This window comes from Dromiciops gliroides, chromosome 3 (assembly GCF_019393635.1).
Source record: "Dromiciops gliroides isolate mDroGli1 chromosome 3, mDroGli1.pri, whole genome shotgun sequence".
Classification (NCBI taxonomy): domain Eukaryota; kingdom Metazoa; phylum Chordata; class Mammalia; order Microbiotheria; family Microbiotheriidae; genus Dromiciops; species Dromiciops gliroides.
The window spans coordinates 476,728,401-476,751,189 of record NC_057863.1 but is presented as its reverse complement, the minus strand read 5'-3'; the positions used below and the strand labels follow the sequence as shown (position 1 = coordinate 476,751,189).

Here is a 22,789-nt window from a genome sequence, read left to right as displayed (position 1 = left end):
GTACCTGAGTTCAAATCCAGCCTCAGACACTTGACACTTACTAGCTGTGTGACCCTGGGCAAGTCATTTAAATGACCCCCATTGCCCCCATTGCCCTGGAAAAAAAAAAGATTATGCTCTAGACTTTTGCCAGAAATCAAAGTCAAGCGGACTGGCCTCTGGTTTGAAGAACAGACTATCTTTTTTGAAAAATATGGAGGACAGATTTCAGGCTCCAGTCCTTGAGCACTTCACTCATTCATTCTCCTAATGTTTTTCAAATACCAATGATAGTAACTCAGCAGTTATACCTACATGGTTTTTTAGTGCCTTAGGACAAAGTTTGTCCTGACCTGGTGACCTGATCTCATGAAAGGCAGCTAGGTACTCTTTTTAGCATTTCCTTGATTATTTTGAGTTTCATTTTTGTTACACATCTCCCAATTTTAAAGGCCATTTTTCTTAGTGAAAAAAATGAATGCAAAGTTTTGAGTATGGTGAGAAGAGGAAACACAAGCCATTGTTTCCCCTTTCTGCAAAAGCAAAGAAGGGAGGTTACTGTGAATGCATTTTCCTTTTAAAGCGAAGGCAGCTCAGGTGTACATAGGAGTTTTGGTGATGTAGGCAAGGCTAATGATTTTCTGGTATGCTTCCTTATACTTCCCTCCCATTTTGATGGGAGTTTTACTACTTTACAAAACTCCCATGTCTACTTGGGAACCTTTTAGTACTCAGAATGGTTCACGTATAAGACTTATAACCACAATGTAATGAATAATTCTCTAATAATTATGAGACCCATCTCAAGATACTTGTTGCTTTATGTCCTTTCTTACTTTAAATATTGTTTATTATCTTCCTTTATTCATTGCCAATCATCTGTTTTACAATAGATTGCTCTCTACATTTGGGACAAAGGCAATGGACCACATCTTACCCCGGTGCCTGAGTTTTGCACAGATGATGTGAGCTCTCCTAAGGCTTCAGGTTGTGCCACAATGTTTCATACTTTTCTACCACTTTGTGTGAGTACCATAGGGAAAATTTCTTTATGTATTAAATTTACGTAGTGTGCTTCATGCTGTCTTGTTACCTTGTAGAGCAGTACTGACTTGGTGAGTCCTGTTAATTATTCACTGATGGAAGACAAATGAGCAGATTCTGTGTCTAATCACTGATGCCAATTAAAATGTATTGAGTACTTGTTATGGGTTATAGTGGGAAGGACACTAGATTTGGAGTCGTAAGACTTCAGTGAGCGCCCTAGATAGATCTGTTACTTAAGAGCTGCCTGACCTTGAACAAGTCATTTAACTTCTCTGAGCCTCAGTTTCCCTGTCTGTAAAATGAGGATATTTCTTGTATGAATACAAGTTTGTGAGGAAAACATTTTGCAAACCTTAACTCACTATATACTTGTAAGTTTTTCTTGTTATTATTAAATGAAACAACATACTCAATTCAGGCATTTATTAAGTACCTCCTGAATAGGAAAAGCTTTGAATATAGAGAACTTTACTTGGTGGGCAATAGGGAGCTGTTGAAGGGCCTTGGACTAGAATGACATGACCAGATCCAAGAGTAAAGAAGATAAGTCTGGAAGCAGAGTGAAAGCTCATTTGGATATGAAGAGAGTAGAGGTGGGAATTATGAATAGTATTTTGTGACACTAGCACCATATAAAAGAAATCATTGTTATTGTTGCTATTGTTGTTGTTATTATTATTATTATTATCATTATTATTATTATTACAGAGAAGCAGCAGGGCTTAGTGGATAGAGTAGTGGGCTTGGAGTCAGGAAAATCAGGGATACAATCCCTCCTCTGAAACCTAGTAGCAATGTGACCATGAGAAATTTGCTGAACTTTTGTATGCCTTAGGGTTATTGTACTAATAGTAGACAGACTGCGATCCTAATTTGCAAAGTTCCCACATCAGGAGGTGCCCATCCTGACAAAATCCCAAATATTTGGTATTAGTAATGTCTTATTAGCAGAAGAGCCAAGGAGGTATTTTATAGTGTGGAGGGATCATGCCACCTATCCTTTACATCTTTTTGTCTAGAAGGAAAAAAATGCAAATATATACCATATGCACATTTAGCACCCTTATACATGTGCACAATGAATACTGTATTGCTAATTAAGGAGAGCACTCTCTAACACTAATAATTTTGAAGTCCCAAATCATAAGACCGTGAACAAGGCTCATCTAGAGTTCTGGTACCATTTCAGTTACCAGTTTGCTTTATCAAACAGAGCAGTGGTCATTTAAGTTTTGGCACAGCCTTGGAGAATAATTTCCTCAAACCATTCATTCCTCTTTGACTATTGTGACCTCCAAGGATTCTCCTTTGCAGCTGGCCAAGGGTGAACCCAAAAGATATATCTCCATTAGCTGAAGCAATCAAAGAGATTTCTTCCTTCTTTTAGGTCAAGAGCTTTTAACCTGGAGTCCACAGACAGATTTCAGTTAATAGAAGTTGAGGGGTCTATGAACTTGGATGTGAAAAAAGACCACACCTTAATTTTCTTTAAGCTTTAACTGAAATGTAGTGTTTCCTTTAGTTATTTAAAACCTTCTAAGAGAGGATCTTCACTAGAATGTCAAAAGCATACAGTCCATAAAGGGATGGATGTATAATCCAAAGGAGGTGAAGAAGCCCTGTTTTAGGAAGATCAGTATCCTGATCCCTTCAGGGCATGGGGAAAGGAGATTCTACTCTTTTACAGATCTGTCAGAAGTTGTTTACCTTTGTCCCTTCATTGCCCTAATTACTTTTGGGGAGGAACCTGTCAGCAGCTGGATGGTGCAGTGCATAGAGTGCAGGACTCGGCACCAGGAAGACTCATCTTCCTGAGTTCAAATCCAGCTTCAGACCCTTACTAGCTTTGTGACCCTGGGAAAGTCACTTAATCCTGTTTGCCTCAGTTCTCATCTGTAAATTGATCTGGAGAAGGCAATGGCAAACCACTGCAGTATCCTTGCTGAGAAAATCCCAAATGGGGTCACAAAGAATCAGGCATGACTGAACAACTTTCCTGGGCTGATCAGAAAGAAGGGAACATGACATTGTTTTGGAATTGATAGTTAAGCAAAGGTTGATGAGGTTTCTCTCTTACATTAGTCCCAAGGCTTCAGACAAGGATCATCTGAAAAATGAATTCTTAATATTTCTAAATGAGGAGGCTAGGACAGGCGGGTTGGTGTCTGTTTCCATGTATGGTTCTTATGAGGAGCAAATGAGACAATGTGTATAAAACATTTTGCAAAATGTGAAGCACCATCTAAATGTTAGGTGCTATTATCATAATCATCATCACAATCACCTTTTCCAAACCATAGATTTATGTACACTTTTTTGGTGGGGAGAGCAGGGCAATGGGGGTTAAGTGACTTGCCCAGGGTCACACAGCTAGTAAGCGTCAAGTGTCTGAGGCCGGATTTGAACTCAGGTCCTACTGAATCCAGGGCCGGTGCTCTATCCACTGCGCCACCTAACTGCCCCAAACCATAGATTTATAAGAGATAAAGAAATGGGGTCCACAGAAGGACTGAGGACATTTCTAAAGGTTCCACAGTGAGCTAAAGCACAGGTAAGACAAGAGCCCAGGTTTTCTGACTCTTGGCTTTGTCTTCTTTCTCCTATTCCATCCTGACTTCTTAACTGTCCCAACTATAGACTTAAGTTTAAACAAATAAATTCATTTTATTGGCAATAGCCTTACAAATATTATCCTAATTAAAACATATTCCAGTAAATGTTTCCTGTTTCTAGGCATTCAGCTTCCTGTTCATTAATAATTAGAAAAGAGCTACCTTAATTGTTATTAAAATGGTGTCTTCCCTTTTTTGCTCAAATTTAATTGGGGGGTAGGATTGGGCTCATTATCATAAAAAAACCACTTTTATGGACTTCTGGATAGTTGATGCTTAATTGTATAATACACACTTTAAAGAAACACTTCAAGTTATAAATGCATGAATTTTTTTCTTATTGTCTCATAGGGAAATCCAGTGAAGGAGATGGCTGTTTTTGTTGCTGTAAAAACATGCAAGAAGTTTCATGATGACAGAAGTATGTTCTGGATCATTTGTCTTTATTGGATTTTTAAAACGTGCTCTTCATTTTAAAAGGGCATAAGCACAAGAATTAGTCTATAACAAAAGGGGCAACCAGTGAAATCTGCGTTTAACAGTAATTTTTATTTTGACAAATAAACTAAAAGGGTTAAATTCTCTGACTATAAATTCAAAATATAAATTCGCAATTCCTTTAAATGACTGTTAAACTATTTTTATTCATAAACTGGAAAATTTGGAGAATACCTGTCTTTGGACAGTGTGTGAGAAATATTTAACTAATTTGAACTGTGCAGAACCTTTGATTCTCCCTAAAGTCTTGGTAGTTCACTAGAATAATTGGTCATGTCATGTGAGGTGCTTGTGAAAAGTTTGTACTGTGAAAATTAAGTGGGTCCAAGGAAAATGTTTGAGGATTGTACCTGGTCCATCCCCATCCTAGATTTCACTGCATGTTCTTCAAAAAAAACTTGTAATAACTGTGCTACTAGTAAGTGAAATAGAAATGAGAAAAAAAAAACATGGGAAAGGAAGATGCTTTATGAAACAGGATTGCCCTATTAACTAAGCTGTGGAATGGAGAACACTTTTGGAAGTACAGTTATTTCATTGTACTGCAAAGGAGTGCTCTTGAGATGGGCAGCATGGTGTAATGGCAAGAATGTTAAGAGCATGGGACTTAGATCCAAGGAACTTGGGTACTACTCCTAGCCTTGCTACTTACTATCTGTGTGAACTTGGACAAGTTATTTAACCTCTATGGGTCTTAATTTCCTCATCTGTAAAATAAGGTGGCTGGAAAAGATGGCCTCTAAGGTCCCTTTTAGCTTTAAATCCATGATGCTATCCTTGCTTATACATTAGGTTTTACCTGATTCCCCCTACCCCCAATCCTGACCACCACAGATGCCTCCTCCTGAAAATTACTTTGCATTTATTTTGTTTATGCTTATTTGTGTACATGTTGCCTCCACTCAGAGAATGTAAGCTCCGTGAGGGCAGGGGCTATTTCATTTTTGTCTTTGCCTTTGTATTTCCAGTGCCTGGCACATAGTAGGTGCTTAATAATATTGACTCATTAATCCTCTTCAGAGTATACAAAGCAACTATAATCAGATAATAATGATAGCTCACATTTATGTAGCACATTAATATTTGCAGAGCACCATACGTGTATCATCTCATTTGATCCTCAAGACAGTACTGTTAGGTAGATGCAGTTATCACCCAATTAATAGATGAGGGAACTGAAGCACAGATAAGTGAAGTGATTAGCTCAGGGTCACACAGCTGGCAAGTATCAGAGGGAGGATCTCATCCCAGGTCTTTCTGACTCCAGATCCAGCCCTCCATCTTCAGCTCTGGCCAAATTAGAAATGAGAAGCATTGACTGCTAAATCAGGCTTTCTCATCCTTCATTGCAACAGACCCCTCCCCCTACATTGTGCCATCTGCTTGGATGCCTGGTCAGTGAGGGTCTGGGCAGCTCAATACGTGTTCTGGGCAGAAAATGACTGAGTCCCTTGGCCTTTCTTCAAGCCTTGCATCCCTTTCCCCTGCCTATTCTGTTCCTTGCCCTACAAAGCCAGGCTCAGGGGTACAGCTTTTATCACACTTAAAATCCCTTCAGAACTATAATCCTTCATAAAAAGAACCCAACATAAGTCTTAGAGTAGCAAAATGAAGATGATTCCTAATATCTGTCACATGCAACATTTTGTTGGCAGGCTATCAGAGTCTGTTACACCTCATTGGAAAGCCATAAAAACAATTAAGAAATTATTAATATGAGCTTTTAAAAAAGAAGATTCAAAATGTTTCCTATTAGAAGCTAAGATAGGCACACGACAGTGTCCTAGCCATACATATACTGTTGCCTTCCTTTGTCTAATTAAGTATCATCAGAAATTTCTGGATGACTGGGTAAAGGGGACAAGAAATGAGTTAATATGGGTTGGAATTAGCATTTTGCAAGTGGAATATTGAAATATGAAAATGGTGAAATGCAGGAACTCTATTTCACAAGAACCAAAAATAACCTCACCTCCTATCTTAAATTTAGGCTGAAAATAATTTTTTTTAAAAAATGTTTTTTAAATTAAAGAATATGAAAGCAGAAAGAGTGTGATACAATGGAAAGACGTTTGGCCTGGGAATCAGGAGACCTGGATTCTGGTCCCACTTCTGCCACTGACATGCTTTGTGACCCAGTACAAGTCACTTAATTTCTCTGCCACCTCAGGCACCTCATTTATAGAGTGAGTGCGTGGCCTAATGATCACTTCTAGTTCTAATAATGTTTAATTCACTATGGACTATGGGAGTTAAACCGGCGAACAACCATCTCAGCTCCTAAGCAATCACATGTATTGATTTCTTTAACTTTTTGCTCTAGACACAGAAAAAGGTGAAAATTTGTGACTATTCTGAAACCTGGTTGATTTTCTGTTGCAAGATTCATTCGAATGTGATGCATTTGTTCAAAGAAATATTCTGATGTGAGAGAATTTCTTAGTTTCCTGTTACTCTTGAGTTTGTTATAAGCCTAGCAGAATCTCGGAGCTTTGGGCTTTCCAGTCCTTTACCATCTGGTGAAGCCTCATGTTTTTCTTCATAAAGGACATGTATTGGCCATAGAAAACAAATTGAGAACCACTGGCACATGATGAAAAGGCACTGGCTTTGGAGTCCTAGGACCCGGGGCTCACATATGCCACTAGTGACCTCTGTCACTTTGGACAAGTCATTTCATCTCTCTCTGTCTCTCAGGATCCTTGTCTATAATATGAGAGTGTTGGATTAGATAGCATCTGAGGTTATGTCCACCTCTACGTCTGTGATGCTATGAGAAATGTAATAGGATAGTATAAAGCAGACCAATGCGCATTCAAGTACACATTTACTACCATTCAGTGGTGTTGATGAACAGAACATACTCTCCTGAAGATCAGGTATTTAGGAAGCCAGCATTTAGAAGCTCATAAAAGCCAGCTTTTTATTTTCTGTGTTAATAAAGACAGGATGAAATGAAAATTCACAAATTAACCCCAAAATACAATTTTAGCTTGGGTTAGGAGTACTTGGCTCTCTTCTTTTGCCATCTATTGTACTGGGTATTATTAAGTATTAGTGGGGATTGAGGTGGCACAGTGGATAGAGTGCCAGACCTGGAGTCAGGAACACTCATCTTCCTGAGTTCCAATATAGCCTTAGACACTAACTAGCTGTGTGACCCTGGGCAAGTTTGCCTCAGTTTCCTCATCTGTAAAATGAGCTGGAAAAGGAAATGGCAAACCACTCCAGTATCTTTGCCATGAAAACTCCAAATGTGATCACAAAGAGTCAGAAATGACTGAAATGACTCAACAAATAAATATTAGTAGAAGGAGATACTAATTAGCATCATGCTAAATTGGAAAGAATACCACCTCCCGAGTCAGAGGATGTGGGTTTATATCCCATCTCCATTGCTACTATCTGTGTGACCATGGGTAAATCACCTAGCTCCCTTGGGCCTCAGTTTACTTATCTGTAAAATGGGTGGTTTGGATTAGGTGGCTCCCTGAAGTCCTTTTCCAACCCTAGTTTTATACTCCTAAGCAGAAAAATGAGGTCTCAAGTGTCATCTTTCATCTTTCTTCTGCCCTTGTGTATGCTCCAGTGGAGATGTTGATAAACATAGAAATGGCTGAGAAGTACTGGAGAGAGAAACTAGAAAAATGATCAATTCCTCTCCCCCATGGAACATTAGGGGAATAGGTGGAGGGTTATGTAGTAGCAATTTGCTTACTATTATTCATGATTATCGTATTATCAATATTGTCTGTTAAATAATATTAATGTGACGATGATAATAACTAGCATTTATATAGTTCCTCAGTGTTTCCAAGGCACTTTACAAATATCTCATTTGCTCCTCACAAACACCTTGGGAGGAGGGTGCTGTATTTTATCTCCATTTTGCAGATCAGGAAACTGAGGCAGACAGAGGTTAAATGACTTGCCCAGGGTCACACAGCTAGTTTCTGGTTTAAAGATTTGAACTTCTGACTTCCAGAGAGGCACTAGTATACTCTTCCAATATATATTTTCTGGCAACAAAACTATCATTAGTGATTGTATAAAATATTAACAATCCCTAAGGATAGTCTGAACTGCTCTCAAGAAAATTCCATTCTTGCCTTTAATGTATTTGACGTAAATGGACGTGAAAGGAACACAAAATGACATAAATGAAATTCAGTTTTTACTTCCTGCAGTAAACTAGCAATAAAGGAGGAAGAGCAATGTTCAAAAGAAAAATGTTGTGGTTCTTCTCTACTAATACAAAGGAAAGTATAACTGCTTGATGGAACCGGCCTTCCTGAGCTCTTTATATCTGTGATACTCTGTAACTCTACTTGAAACATCACATTTTTATGGGCACATACTTTTCATGTTCACTTAAAAAATCCCTATCTACTCCATCCCCACAACAGCATTTCTATGAAGAACTAAGCATGTGTAAGGCTTGTAAACAGACTTTTAAAACTTGTAAGGGAAAGAAGTACCATTAAATGCTGCCAAATACTATTTAAATAAACAAAACCGCCATGGTTTTGATTCAGCTTGATCCATGCTCTTGGGTCATATGTTTTTCATTGCACAATGGGAGCTGTGAGAAAGTCTTAAGAATCTTCTGAACCTTCCCTTTTTTATGCAGATCATGTGCATGTCTCAAGTATCTGGTAGCAGCCTCTGTTGTTGCTCATTAAATGCTAGGTTGTGATATGCCATCTTCCTGCTATCTCCCCTCTAATTAAAGAGGCAAAATTGCTACTTATACAGCCTTCAGTTCCTTTTCACAGCTTCTTTATTCCTTCAAAATAAATAAATAAATGTTTTGTCCGCTTTTAGATTAGAAAAAGGTAGATAGCTTTACTGCTGTGATTTTGCATCATGGAGTAAAATCCACAGCAATGTACTAAAACAAACATTAGGATTTCCCCCTACCTAGTTTTCTCTCTTTGACTAAACAATTTGGTGGGTAGGCAGGTAATGAAGAGTGCAGTGTGTGGGCCTTCAAAATAGGTTTGTAAGTAAAAGTTGGGTTATAAGGAACCCAGGTGGAAGACAATTTCCTTGTTAGAAGAAGTAATTAGATTAATAATTGTGGATGAAAGCTAGTTCTTGAGTACTCCCCATGGATTCTGAAGTGGTTGAGGATACAGATTAATTGGAAATGTCACTTTCAATCAGTGGGGTAGAATAATTTAGTCACTTCTATGAAATTGTTCTCTTTAATGTGGAGTTATAACCCACATTTGGTGTGTATTCTTATATGATATACATATGTACACATACACACATATACTCTTACATATACACATATATTATACATATATTGAATTAAAACTATATATCTGTGTATGTAGATATACATACATACGTGTGTTTGCATATATATATATATGTATGTATATATGTGTATATCTCTTTGTGGTCTTGAATCTGTCCCATAGAGAAAATACCAATCATTTTTTTGTTACATGAACAAAAAAATGCAATGAAGATCAACATCATATGTAATCAGGGTATGCCTTCCTCAGTAGGCCCAAAGACTGTCATTTGATTGCATGCCAGCTTTAAAGCACAGCGAAGGATTATTTTCATTCTTGGCTTAAGTCATCTTTGCAATGAAGCATACAAGGGCAAATATGTATGTTGTGCACCTCAGAGTAATGTTTTACTGCTTTGGTTAAGGAGCCTTTAAATCCATATGGAAAATATATGTCGTTTCTTCGGCTGAGCTTTTTCACAATAGAAGGGTTTTCTTTTTTTTTTTTCTTTCTTTTGCTCTTAGTTTTAATTATTTTGTTGTTAACTAAACTTCTTGAAGAGGCACTCTGTGTTAATCTGGCACCTCAATGTGTAAGATGACATAAACATTAGCATGATGTCTTACACATAGCAATCACTTAATTGTTTAATTTCATCATATTAAGTTGAATTGATTGAAAGTGAAATCTGTAACTGGAATTGACTGCAGAAATATTTTCTCAACATTCAGCCCTTTAGAATTACAGTGAGCAGGCAACATGATGTAGCATTCTCTAGAACTGGGTCCCAAATACCTTACTGATGCTGATAACAATTGCTCATATGTTCATAAAGTTTGGTTAAATTGGAAGACTTCCTATTTCATTTATTGTAGAGGGAAAATCAATAATGTGGCAAGATATTGACAATTCCCAGTACTATCTGGTATCTAATAATTCCTGTTTTAAGTTTTTAAAAAAAGGAGATTTGAGAAAGGGAATAATCCTGAGATATTGGCAACCACTATTTAAAACTCCAGCAGGGAGAATGTAGTTGGCTGTAGGAGTTTAGGGAGGAGAATCAACCTTGATTTTCATTTCAGTTTCATTTGAATCAGCTCATTGGTGGAGAATCATCCATCCTGATTAGATATTAGAGCAAAAAGGAACTGAAGGCTAAAGGTCAAGGAAAACGAATTTAACAATTTGCATACCCTGCAAGAACACACGTTGAAGACTGAGGGAAATTCTTGACTTTTCCTCACAGCTTCTTCCAGTGTTATGCAATGGAGGATATCTTACCCAAGAGTGTGAACATATAGTGACTGCATGCTCCTGAGAGCCCTATTACATGGTAAGTCATTTTCTTTATTATATTGAGAAATAAGCTGCCAAAGCAGTGCCCTGGTTAAGATTTTAATTGCCCAGAGTTTTGAAAGGAAAGAACAGAGTGAATATTTTTACAGCTACCTTACCTTGTCTTTCATCTAATAACTACAGTGAAAACATGCATGTCCTATCTCTTCTGTGACTGAAGAAAAATCATAGGGCCATCTATGGTATGGAGATTACTTTAATATTGGATTAAGATTGATCACTTTAATGTTAATTCATTCATTGATTCAACAAACATCTGTTAAAAGATTACTATGTGCCAGGCCCTGTGTTAGGGGCCCAAAATACAAAGGCAATCACAAAACTTACTGCCTGCAAGGAATTTACTTTCCACTGGAGGGAAACAACATTTAAGCAAATCAGCAATTACAAAATATATACAAGGTAAGTATGAAATTATTTGGGGGGAGGGAGAGTACTTAAACTAGGTGATACCTGAGGTGATCCTTGAAGGGATTCTAGAATTGCTGGCACCTAAAAATTGTTTGCAGTTCAGTCAGTCAGTTGTAGGAGGTGAGGAGGGGAAAACGTTTCAGGTATGAGAGGCAGCAGATGCAAAAGCACAGATATAGGAGATAGAAAGTCATGTATGGGACAGAAGTCTAATATATATGAGAGGGAGTTATGTTGTAATCAGCCTGGGAAAAACGTCAGTACCAGATTGAGAAAGATTCTCAATGCCAAACAGGGAGTCTGCATTTTGTCTCAAAGGCTAGGGAACCTCTGGAGTGTTTTGAAAAAGGGAGTAACATGGTTAGTTATGTGCTTCAGAAATCCCAGTTTGACAGCTATATGGAGAATGAATCCCCAGGAGAGAGACTGGAGGGAACAGAAAGATCATTTAGGCAGTTATTATAATAGTTTTGGGGAGGGGAAGGTCACTGTGTTGTGAGTAGAGAGAAGGCATGAATGCAACATGTTGTGAAGGTAAAGTCAACAAGATTGGCAACTGCTTAAATGGATGGGGGAAAGATGGGAAGGAGAGGGAAGCTTTCAACCAAAATAGGGGAGTTTGGAAGCAAGACAGGTTTTAGGAGGAAAGATAAGTTTTATTCTGGAGAGGCTAGTTGGATGCTTATGCAGGAGATGTTCGGCAGGCAGTTAGCGATGTAGCACTGGGATTTTAAAAAGATGGGATCTGGATATGTAGATTTGGTAGTTCCATAAATCAACAAGTATTTATTAAGTGCTTACTATGCACCAGGCATTGTGCTATAGCTCTGGAGGTACAAAGAAAGGCCAAAAAAAAAAAGTCTCTGTTCTCTCTTGGCCTACTGGAGGAAGGAGCACGCAAACAAACTATGCATAAACAGGGTATAGACAGAATAAATTGGGGATAATCTCAGAGGAAGACACTAAGATTAGCCAGAACAATATAACACTTTTTCTTTAGCTGAGCTAAAAATGATGCTTTAAAAAGTAGATTTTTAAATTAACATTTGGTGGGAGAAGAAAAAGGTTAATTATAATTTGAGTTTACAGATATCACTGTGATATAATTGGCTAGGATTTCATATAAAGAAATAAATGCATTCATCAGCATGAAGGCAGAATTTTATCACTCAAGTATTGAAAAATGCAGATGAAGAAGTTCTTTTTAATCATGTCCCATCATCACCATTCAACTATAGCTTTTCTCAGGGTCCCAACAAGCTCTCAATCCCAGGAGACCTTAAGAAGGACATGTACCCATCTTGCTGCCTGATAGATCTACTGTTCTGAGTTGCCTCTGCTGTCTACATATTTAAGCATGTGATTGTAATCTCTTTTCTTCTGTAACTGTTTCTTCCCCCCAGTACCTATTGTAAAGCAAACTTGGAAAGTCAGGCAAGTCTCATTGAATACTACAGTGATTATGCAGAGAATTCCATTCCAAATATTGATCTGGGAGTGCCTAATACAGAAAGAGGAGAGCACTGATTTTATTAGTGTCTTTGCAAGAAATATTTCATTCCATAAATATGATCAATAAGGCAGAAAGTGCTTTATTTTCCAAGTAGAATATAATTCCACCTTCCACATTTTCCTCTCTCCCCGTGGTTTCTTTAAGCATTGTCTTTACATCAAGAGGGGCGGCAAGATGGCACAGTGTATCGAATGCTGGGCCTAGAGTTCAGAGGAAATAGTAAGACCTGAGTTCAATTCCAGCTTCAGACATTTACTAGCTGTGTGCCCTGAGCAAGTCACTTTTTTTGGGGGGGGGCAGGACAATGAGGGTTTAGGGACTTCCCCCAGAGTCACACAGCTAGGAAGTGTCAAGTGTCTGAGGCTGAATTTGAACTCAGGTCCTCCTTAATCCAGGGCAGTGCTTTATCCACTGCACCACCTAGCTGCTCCCTGAGCAGGTCACTTAACCCTGTTTGCTTCAGTTCCTCTCCTGTCAAATGAGCTGAAGAAGGAAATGGCCAAACCACTCCAGTATCTTTTACAAGAAAACCCCAAATGTGAGTTGGCCATAACTGAAACAATTGAAGTATAACAAATTACATGAACAATGAAGGGTTATTTATTCCCAATGGTTTTTCAGTATGCCACGATTAATGTACGTTGAAATTGAACAGGACAGCTAGATGGGACAGTGTTAAAGCACTGGCCCTGGATTCAGGAGTACCTGAGTTCAAATCCGGCCTCAGACACTTGACACTTAACTAGCTGTGTAACCCTGGGCAAGTCACTTAACCCCCATTGCCTGAAATAAAAAAAAAAGAAATTGAACACATATAAGGCTTAGATTTACACTTATATGCACATGTATGTTTACATCTATACATACATATAATATGTATATATACACATACAATATGTATATATTTCATATCTTCCATGTCATGATTGAAAATTAGATCTTATTAGGCATTCCAGTGACACATTTTTATATATATATATATATATATATATATATATATATATTACACACACACACACACACACACACACACACACACACACAACACACACCACACACACACACACATACATACTATGGATAGATTTCCATTTTTCAAAGAATTAAGTTGCAATGATGACATTATCTGTCAGTTTGTGGATGAACAGTATTACTATCTGCATGCTTCTGAGCCCCAGGGATCATGTTGCTGAAGTTCTAGGGAGACACCACCAGATGGTGTCTCGTTTATCTTGCTAACTTTGGACTTGCTAGTCATTCATTTCCGTGAATGTGAATTGTAGATACAAAGACAAACGTCTTGGGGAATTAAACATTTTATTAGCAAAAAAGCTTCACATTACACAGCTAGTACTTAATAGATAACAGAAACAGGTGGGGGAAAATGGAATAGTGTTTTCTTAAAAAGTACCAGGACCTATGATGGAAATATGATAGTTAACTTCGTAGAGCTGAACCTTGGCCTACTCTGAGCCTTCCTAGTCTCATCAATTCCCCTCCTTTTCTCCATATTCAGAAACCTCCATTATATGCACTTTTAACACCGTACCTTTTGAGAACTCCAGCATCCGTGGGAGCACTGAAGCTGCCAGCAGCTTTGGCAATAGATGGACTAGATGTTTGGACTGTTAGAGGCTTGGGAACATCAGTGCTTCTGTGTTTCCTGAATTTCTCCTGGAAAACCATTGTGTTCTGGCCTGTTCCTTCTATCTCAGGTTACCTTACTAGGCACCTAACCTAATGCTTTAGCTAATGTTTTTTGTCTAAACTTAGCTTTGGCTCATTTGGGAGGTCCTAGAGAAAATTACATTAAAGGGTCTCCAAGCCAATCCCTATCCCTAGATTTTTTCCTAGTTCCAGTCAGATGAGAGGACACAGAGGAGAATGGTAAGATATCTCTTCTTTCGACTAGTCAAACTCTATGGTATTTTTTTTTCATACTTGTGACCAGAAGCACTATGGCCTACAGTCAAATCAGTTTCTCTTCTTCCTTCTTTTTTCAAAAGGAATTTATATTTTATAACTCCTACTCCAGGCACTACATATTAGCATATCAGCTTTGAGTTCACTTACCTATTGAATCTATTACTCTTTTTTCTTATAAGTAGCACATATGTTAATAGAGAGCAGATTTTGAATAGACAATGACTTTCCTAAGAATAGTAAAGTGTATGTAACTCTCAGTGATGTTCGGTCGAGTACGTTTTTGACCTTTGATGATAAAAGATGCTGATAGGGTATCAGTGTTGTGTTTTGAATATCAGTTATGAGTTGCCATATAACTGATCATACAATATCTATTTGGTACAAATATGTACACGTTAACTCAATTTTGAGTATGTTTAGGGTTTTTTTTTTAAAGTAACATATGTTAAAAGAACAAACTTTCCTTTTTTAAACCAGACAGTTGAGTGGCTTGAGTTTCATCAGTTTTTACATACTTTCTCTCTCTAAAGTAAAGGGACTATAAGGAATAAAAGGGATCTAAGAAGAAGCTAAGAGTATAAGTCATTTACAAACCATGTTCAAACATAGGGTACTGTGCCAATCTCAGTAATTTTGTAGTTTTCAGCTCTGCCAATTTTGAATGTCTGTTAATATTAACAATATTATTGGTTTGTATTGTTAACCATTTCAGGCTTTAGTCAGGATTGGTCTTGGGTTTTTTTTGAGTTTTTTCAGTTATGTCCAACTCTCTGTGACCCCATTTGAGGTTTTCTTGGCATAGATACTAGAGTGGTTTGCCATTTTCTTCTCCAGCCAATTTATTATAGATGAGGAAACTGAGGCAAACAGTTAAGTAACTTGACTAGGGTCACACAACTAGTGTCTGAGTTCAGATTTGAACTGAGGTTCTACTGAGTCAAGATCCAGCATTCTATTCACTGTGCCACCTAGCTGCCCAGAGTTGGGTCAGTACAACTCAAGAAAACCCTGGAGCTATTGCAAGGGTATTCTGTATGTGTTACAAAGTTATATATTGGTCAGGCATGGATTAGACTAAATGACTTCCAAAGTCTCTTCTCCCCTTGAAATCCCATGATCCTAAATGTAACTGTTAGCTTTGTATTATAACTTATCTAATTAAAATTAGACTTAATTGGGAGATGGGGAGAAGGCCTTCTGGATGTTGGGATTAAATTAATGAAATTTAGGCATTTCATTCAACAGAAATGGAACTTGGGTCATTTTACCTTCATATGTCTTTTATTTGTTTCTATTTAGTACATGGATAATAATACCAACTACAGTTTTCATTTGTATAACATTTTATATAAGAGAACACAGTCCACAAATCCTGACTCTGTCACTTGACATCTGTGGGTAATCACTGTATATTATCTATCCTTCCCTGTTTTCACAGGTCATTGTGGAAAGACCTTTGCTATTTTGGAAAGATTTTTTAATCATAGCAGTGATACAGCATCTTGGTTAGTCATTGTGGATGATGATACATTAATAAGGTAAGAAGTCCTTCTTGACCTTGTCTGAAGACATACATTCAAAGCCTTAGTTCATATATTTCCACATTTAATCCTTCCTCTGTTCATATTTCCTAGTTAGCATAGAAATAGACTATCAGTTATGGGTTTGCCATATAATTGATCATACAGTATCTATTTGGTACAAATATGTACTTGATACATTGTGATTAATATAATTAACATAATGTCATGATTAATTTTAGCATTTGTTTTTATTACGTATCCAAATATTCATGATGCCATGGAGACTATTATTATTTTTTTAATGAAAAATATTTTAATTGATACATTTTGTTTGACACATTAGTCACTTACCGATAAGCTATCCTAATAAAATACCTTTTCATAAAAAAAGTAAAACTATCTAGTACATTGGTTACTACTGGCAACACAGGTAACTTTTCACTCATATATTTTGCCATGTTATCAGAAGAGAAGGTTGTAGTTTTAACCTCAGTAATAGAGAACCACATTACCCACTGTATTTGGCCTATTCTATTGGTCTTTAAGCAATGTCTCCTTTTACTCTATTATGTATATTTTTTGGCTCTGTTTTGTATCCTCTGTATCAGTTCATATAGATCTCATGATTCTCTGAAATCTTCATATTCCTTATGTGTTCTTTATGGGGGGCATTCATTTATTTTTATTTATCTTATTGCATTTATCACCCATTACAGTGCTCTGTATCACAATGAATAGCTCAGGTGTTTATTGTGTGTGACTGAAGTCCCTAAAGCACAAGAGTTCCCAGAGATGGTGTTTGTGTTGATACTAGAACTGTGAGCACACCAATAACTTATGTTTTCTTGAAGACTGAAATGTGTTTAACAGAATGGTAGCTGGCGGAATCTATTAGAGCCGAAGCTTAATAGGAGGGTGTACCCTTCTTATTTACATGCTTAAAAGCTTTCCTCTCTTAAACTCCTCCTTGGTTGCCTCAGAGTGGTGCAGAGGTGATGCTAGGCTCTCTGAGGCAAGCTTTGGAGGGTCCTGCAGACTTCTGGTATAGACCTGGGAATGACCAGGTCTATATCTATCAGCCAAGGACAGACTGACAAAGTTTGGGGAGACTGTCACCGTAATATGTAGCGAATTGGAAACTTTCTCCTAAATTGTCAGAGGGGTTGCTGTGCACATCAGTGTAAATAGGGAATACCCACGGCAATGAGATCATAACTCCTTGAAGTGGTGTGATACCTTTATTATATCATTTCAAAAACAGTTTAGCACATTTGAATTTTTATGCAGGACTTAAGGAAAAGAGCGAGTGGAGGCAGCCTTTTAAAAGATCTTTAGAGGAGGGGAACGGAGGGTGCAGAGAACACTGTAGAGCTGCCCCCCACTTTCTCAGCTTCCTTGTGATGACCACTGGCTGCTTTCTATCATTTTCTTAGTTGTCTCCATAAGCTTTTTGAGCCCCAGTTATAATAAATTTTCATATAGCTAGTAAGCATGGCACAGCAGGCGCAGCAAGCCATGAAACATTTATCGAGAAATTGTGTTTGAAAGGAGTAATTGTTAATTATACATACCATTGACATTTTAGTATCTCAGGCTCCGGAACCTGCTCAGCTGTTATGACTTCAAATGAACCAGTGTTTCTAGGAGAGCGTTATGGCTATGGACGGGGACTGGAGGATACAGATACATCACTGGAGGAGGAGGGTAACTGCATGTTGAGATGCCTCCCAACTTGGGGTTTAATGCCTATCTGGAATGCTTCTGACTTCTTGCTCCAGGATGTCAATGTGTTTACTGTGGAATTGTCTGTTTCTGAAAAATGGCTGGGTTATTTAGGTAAAAAAAAAAACATTTATGGCATGGAGCTTCCTCCATGGGAATTCCCTCCTACTTCTAGGATTTGGTAGACAACTCTAGGAAGCTGCCTGAGGAAAATAGAGATAAAGCGATTTGCCTTGGGTCACAGGGAGAATTTGAACCAGGTATTTCTGTTGTAAACCTCAAGAAAAAAGTATTTTGTCCTTAAAGAGAATATGTGAAAATACTCCCTGTTCAGAGCATTTGGTTAAAATAACTCTGCAATAGTATGTTGTTTAAAGAAGTTAACTAGTTTTAGTGAGCAGTATATTTTTTTAAAATATGGATCAAAATCTTAGCAGATTGTAATTTTGTTTGGATATACATACTAGAGGCTGCTAAGTGGCACAATGGATAGAGTGCTGGGTCTAGAGTCAGGAAGACTCATCTTCATATAAGTTCAGATCTGGTCTCAGGCACTTACTAGCTGTGTGACCTTTGGCAAGTTATTTAACCCTTTTTGCCTCAATTTCCTCATCTGTAAAATGAGCTGGAGAAGGAAATGGCAACACCACTTTAGCATCTTTGTGAAGAAAATCCAAATGGAGTCATGAAAAGTAGGACACAGCTGAAAAATGACCCAGCAGCCAAAATACATACTTCATTCTTTGGGAGATAATATATGAGATTATTAGAAAATTCAAGAGTTATGTTTTTAGAATTGGGACTGGACTTGTGTTTTCATTGGTTAGAGAACTACAAGGTGAGGAAACTACCCCTACCAATACGGGTCTGCGCAATCTCTTCAAGTTATAGTCTAAGAGCATTGATCGAGAATAGACAAGTGAATTGTTCAAGCCATTATTCTGCCTCTATTTTATAGTACATGCTTTTAAAGAGCAGTTGAAAATGTGTACTTTGAGGGAGGCAGTGTGGTACAGTGAATAGAGAGCTAGCCTTGGAGATAGGAAGACTGCCTCTGCTGACACATACTAGTTGGATGACCTAGTGTCTCAGGCCACTCTCTAAGCCAAGGTCCATGAACTTTTTTTTTTTTTTTGCAGGGCAATAAGGGTTAAGTGACTTGCCCAGGGTTCATGGGGGGCAGCTAGGTGGCGGAGTGGATAAAGCACTGGCTCTGGATTCAGGAGGACCTGAGTTCAAATCCGGCCTCAGATGCTTGACACTTACTAGCTGTATGACCCTGGGCAAGTCACTTAACCCTCATTGCCCTGCCCCCCAAAAACGATTTTGATAATTTATTTTAATATACTTGGTTTCCTTTCTATTCCTATGTATTTTATTTTAGACATTTAAAAACATTATTCTGAGAAATAACAGACAAGGCTAGTCCCGCCTAGCTAGGCTCCCTGCCAATCTATTCTGAGTCCATAAAGGTAAAGTACTTAATATCCAGTTGGTGCTAAGGCTTCAGGAATTGAGAGGCCAGAGCAGCCATGGAGGAAAGCGGCTAAGGGGCTTTGTTGTCATGGGTGACCTTAAAGTGAAATGAGGAGCCATGGAGACAGTCCCCTAAACACAGTTGAGGGTCCATAGGCCTCATAAAGAGGGGGTGGCAATGTCCAGAAATGCTTCTAGAAAGCAGAGACATCTGAATTGAGACTTGAAGGAAGGAAGGCACTTACTGATGGTGATACAGGAATTCATTCCAGCCATTGATTGGGCCTGCCCTCTGCAAGAAGCCTTTCCCAGTCCTCCCTGATCTTTGTGCCTTCCTTCTGAGGTGACTCTCAATTTATCATGTATATATTTGGTTGACATGGTTGGTTTGCAAGGTGTCCTTCCCTTTAGACTGTGAGCTCCTTCAGACAGAGTGGTGGTGGTTGTTTTTGTTTCTCTGTTTGAATTTTTGCTTTTCTTTGTACTCCCACTTCTTAGCACAGTGCCTAACCCATAGTAAGCACTTAATAGATGCTAGTTGACTAACTGAGGCAGATAGTGGGAGCAAAGGCAGCTGTTTATGGAGAAAACAAGGGTAGCACCCAGGGATTGAGAGTTGTGTTATTGTGTGAATAAGAAGGATGGCAAAACATAATTTAGGTTTATGGAGCAGTTACAATCCGCTAAGATTTTGATCCATATTTTAAAAAATGTACTACTCACTAAAACTAGTTAACTTATTTAAACAACATACTATTGCAGTTATTTTAACCAAATGCTCTGAAACAGGGAGTATTTTCACACCTAGCTATCCCACATAATCTTAAAACTACTCAGGTTTTTGAAAGCTGCCAATTGTATATTGTATAGAATAAAGGTACTGTTACCATAATAGAAGAATGATTTTTCAGTAGCTCTTGATTTGCTTAAGGGCAAACTTTTTAGTCTGGCATTTGAGGTTCCCCACAGATTTGGAGGTTTTTAGAGCTGTAAGGGACCTTTGAGAGTCCTCTGATCTAAATCCCTCTCTTCACAGATGAAGAGAATGAGACCCAGAGATGTAAAGTAACTAATGTCCTGAGCTATTTAGAATATCTACAAAATAATTACCAACAGCAACTCTCACTTCCTTTAAAATTTTTTTAATGTAAAATTTATTGATGCCTTTTGTTTTCACATCATAGTCATTAATTGATATATATGCACATGTAGACATGTGTTTATACATGTGGCACAAATTAAAACAGCTAAGTAAGAATGTCCAATGCAGTGAGCTGGTCTGGCCACCTGTACTGTCTATATATGAACTTCCCATCCCCATTCCTACACCTTGCATCCTTAGAGGAGAAAGGTATCTGTTCTCTGGGATCAGGATTGGTTCCTGCATCTCAGTCCAAATTCGATGAGTCTCTTTACTGACTCTAATGTTCATTTTTCACCTCCAAACCTGCTGTTGCTTCCTGGTTTTGTTCTTAATTTTCCCTAACATAATCATAGGCACCTTTAAGGGGAAAGACTCTCATCTGTAACAGTCTGTGATTTTATGCCTCTCCAATGTTTCCCCCTTTGTGCAACCTTCCCTGTTTCTCCCTTTGATCCAATGAGACATCCCCAACCACCACTGGCAACTGGTGTAGCAGAGACAGAGTTAACCTCAAAGAGAAAAAGAACTGAATTCAATCCCACTCAGTTATATGGCACATACTAGCTGTTCAACTCCCAGTCTTAGAGAATTGTTTAAAGCATTGAGAGATTGTTGCAGAGAAGGTGCTGCCCAGCATTGGTAGAGAGATTTTCCTCATCTAGGATATTCCTGTATCCATGAAATCACAAGTTCTATCCCTGCCCTTATTCCATGCTCCCCTGTAATGCTGGGCACGTAGTTGACAATAAATATTTGATGATTGATTGATCTTATCTTGATATAATCCCATGGTACTTTATACTGACACGTTTGGATTCATCTTGTTGATTACTCTCTTGAAGGTCAGGAATTGAAAGATAGCAAGTTAAATGATGAAACCCAGAAATTCTGCTGTTAGATTGAGTTTGAGTAGGAGGAAAAAGATATAGTGTGAGTGGGAAGAGAAATATGTATAGTCACCTAGTGAGAGACAGAAGGTTGATCATGGAAGGAAGGAAGGAAGGTAGGGAGGCAACAAACAATTATTAAATGCATATTAATGTGCCAGACACTATGCTCATTGCTTTATAAATATTGTTTCATTTTATCCTTACAACAGCCATAGGAAGTAGGTGCTATTATTATACCCCATTTACATTTGAGGCTGAAGAAAAGAAATTAAGTGACTTGTTTAGGGTTACAAAGCTAGTAAGTGTCTGAGGCTAGAACTGAACTAGGGTCTTTCTGACTCATCTATTGCACCACTGCCTCATGTAATAAGCTCTGACCTCAGAGCCAAAATATTCACTAGAGAGGGTAAATGAAATAATTTTTGGAGAAGAATCCCAGAAGAGAGTTCCCAAAGAAATTTTCATGAGACAGTTGTGTTCTAATGGAGAACACTGGCCTCTCTTCTTTGGTGTGGTATTAATTTCCTGGTAGAACTTCAGGCAAGTCCCTGCCTCCTGTTTCAGTTTTTCCAATGTAAAAGAAATAGAAATATCAAAGGAAATCAAAGTGTTAGAATTCTAACCTCTAAACATCTTTTAAATATTTTAAATTGACTTACAGGTTGGACACATGATTCTTTTGCAGCAAAACATGATGGGCAATTTTCCATGTTGAGACAGCTGCTTAAATAACTCATTAATATCTTCATAAAAAGTTTTATTGCAAATCCACATGTGCTTGGGCTATTTGGATTATTTATGTAGCTAGTGTTCAGGACGTGTAGAAAGAAATTACAGATTTGCTACCAGCAAAATTCACCCTCAGCTTGTACTTTACCCCAGTCAAACTTTCAGCGCCCACAAAACTACAAATGGATCAAATTATTATAAAGTCTGGATTTAGAAGCAGAGGAAGTAAAGAAGTATTTATTAAGTGTCTGTTGTATGCCAGGACATTGCACTAAATGTTTTACAGATGTCATCTCATTTGATCATCACAATCACCTTGTGAGGTAGATGCTATTGTTATCTTTAGTTTACAGTTAAGGAAATTGAGACACACTGAGATTAAGTAACTTGCCAAAGGACACATAATTAGTAAGAATCTGAGGCCAGTTTTGAACTCAGTTCTACCCGATTCCAGGTTCAGCACTCTCACTACTGTACCACATTTGCAGAGGACCTGGAATTAGGTCCTTAGGCAAGTCACTGGTTGTTAGTTTCTTTCTTTTAAATTGGGAGGGTGAACTTCATTATCTCCAAGGCCCTTCCAGCTCCAAATTATCGTCATCTAATTTTAATTTAGTTGAGATAACAAACTATATTCATACTTTTGACTACTCCTCTGTTCCTTGTATCCTTTCTTCTCTTTGGGTTTTCATGATATTATTATCTCTTAGTCTAGCT

At 38.0% G+C, this 22,789-nt stretch overlaps 1 protein-coding gene across 1 annotated transcript in view; it reads left to right on the top strand.

Moving 5' to 3' along the window:
• The window catches only part of B3GLCT (beta 3-glucosyltransferase), a 134,016-nt gene that overhangs the window by 97,492 nt on the left and 13,735 nt on the right, over nt 1-22,789 (top strand). Inside the window, 8 exon segments of the mRNA XM_043998031.1 lie at nt 873-1,004; nt 3,990-4,059; nt 12,553-12,576; nt 12,579-12,686; nt 16,027-16,126; nt 17,705-17,732; nt 17,734-17,773; nt 17,776-17,815. Of these exon segments, the coding sequence (XP_043853966.1) occupies nt 873-1,004; nt 3,990-4,059; nt 12,553-12,576; nt 12,579-12,686; nt 16,027-16,126; nt 17,705-17,732; nt 17,734-17,773; nt 17,776-17,815 (542 nt within the window).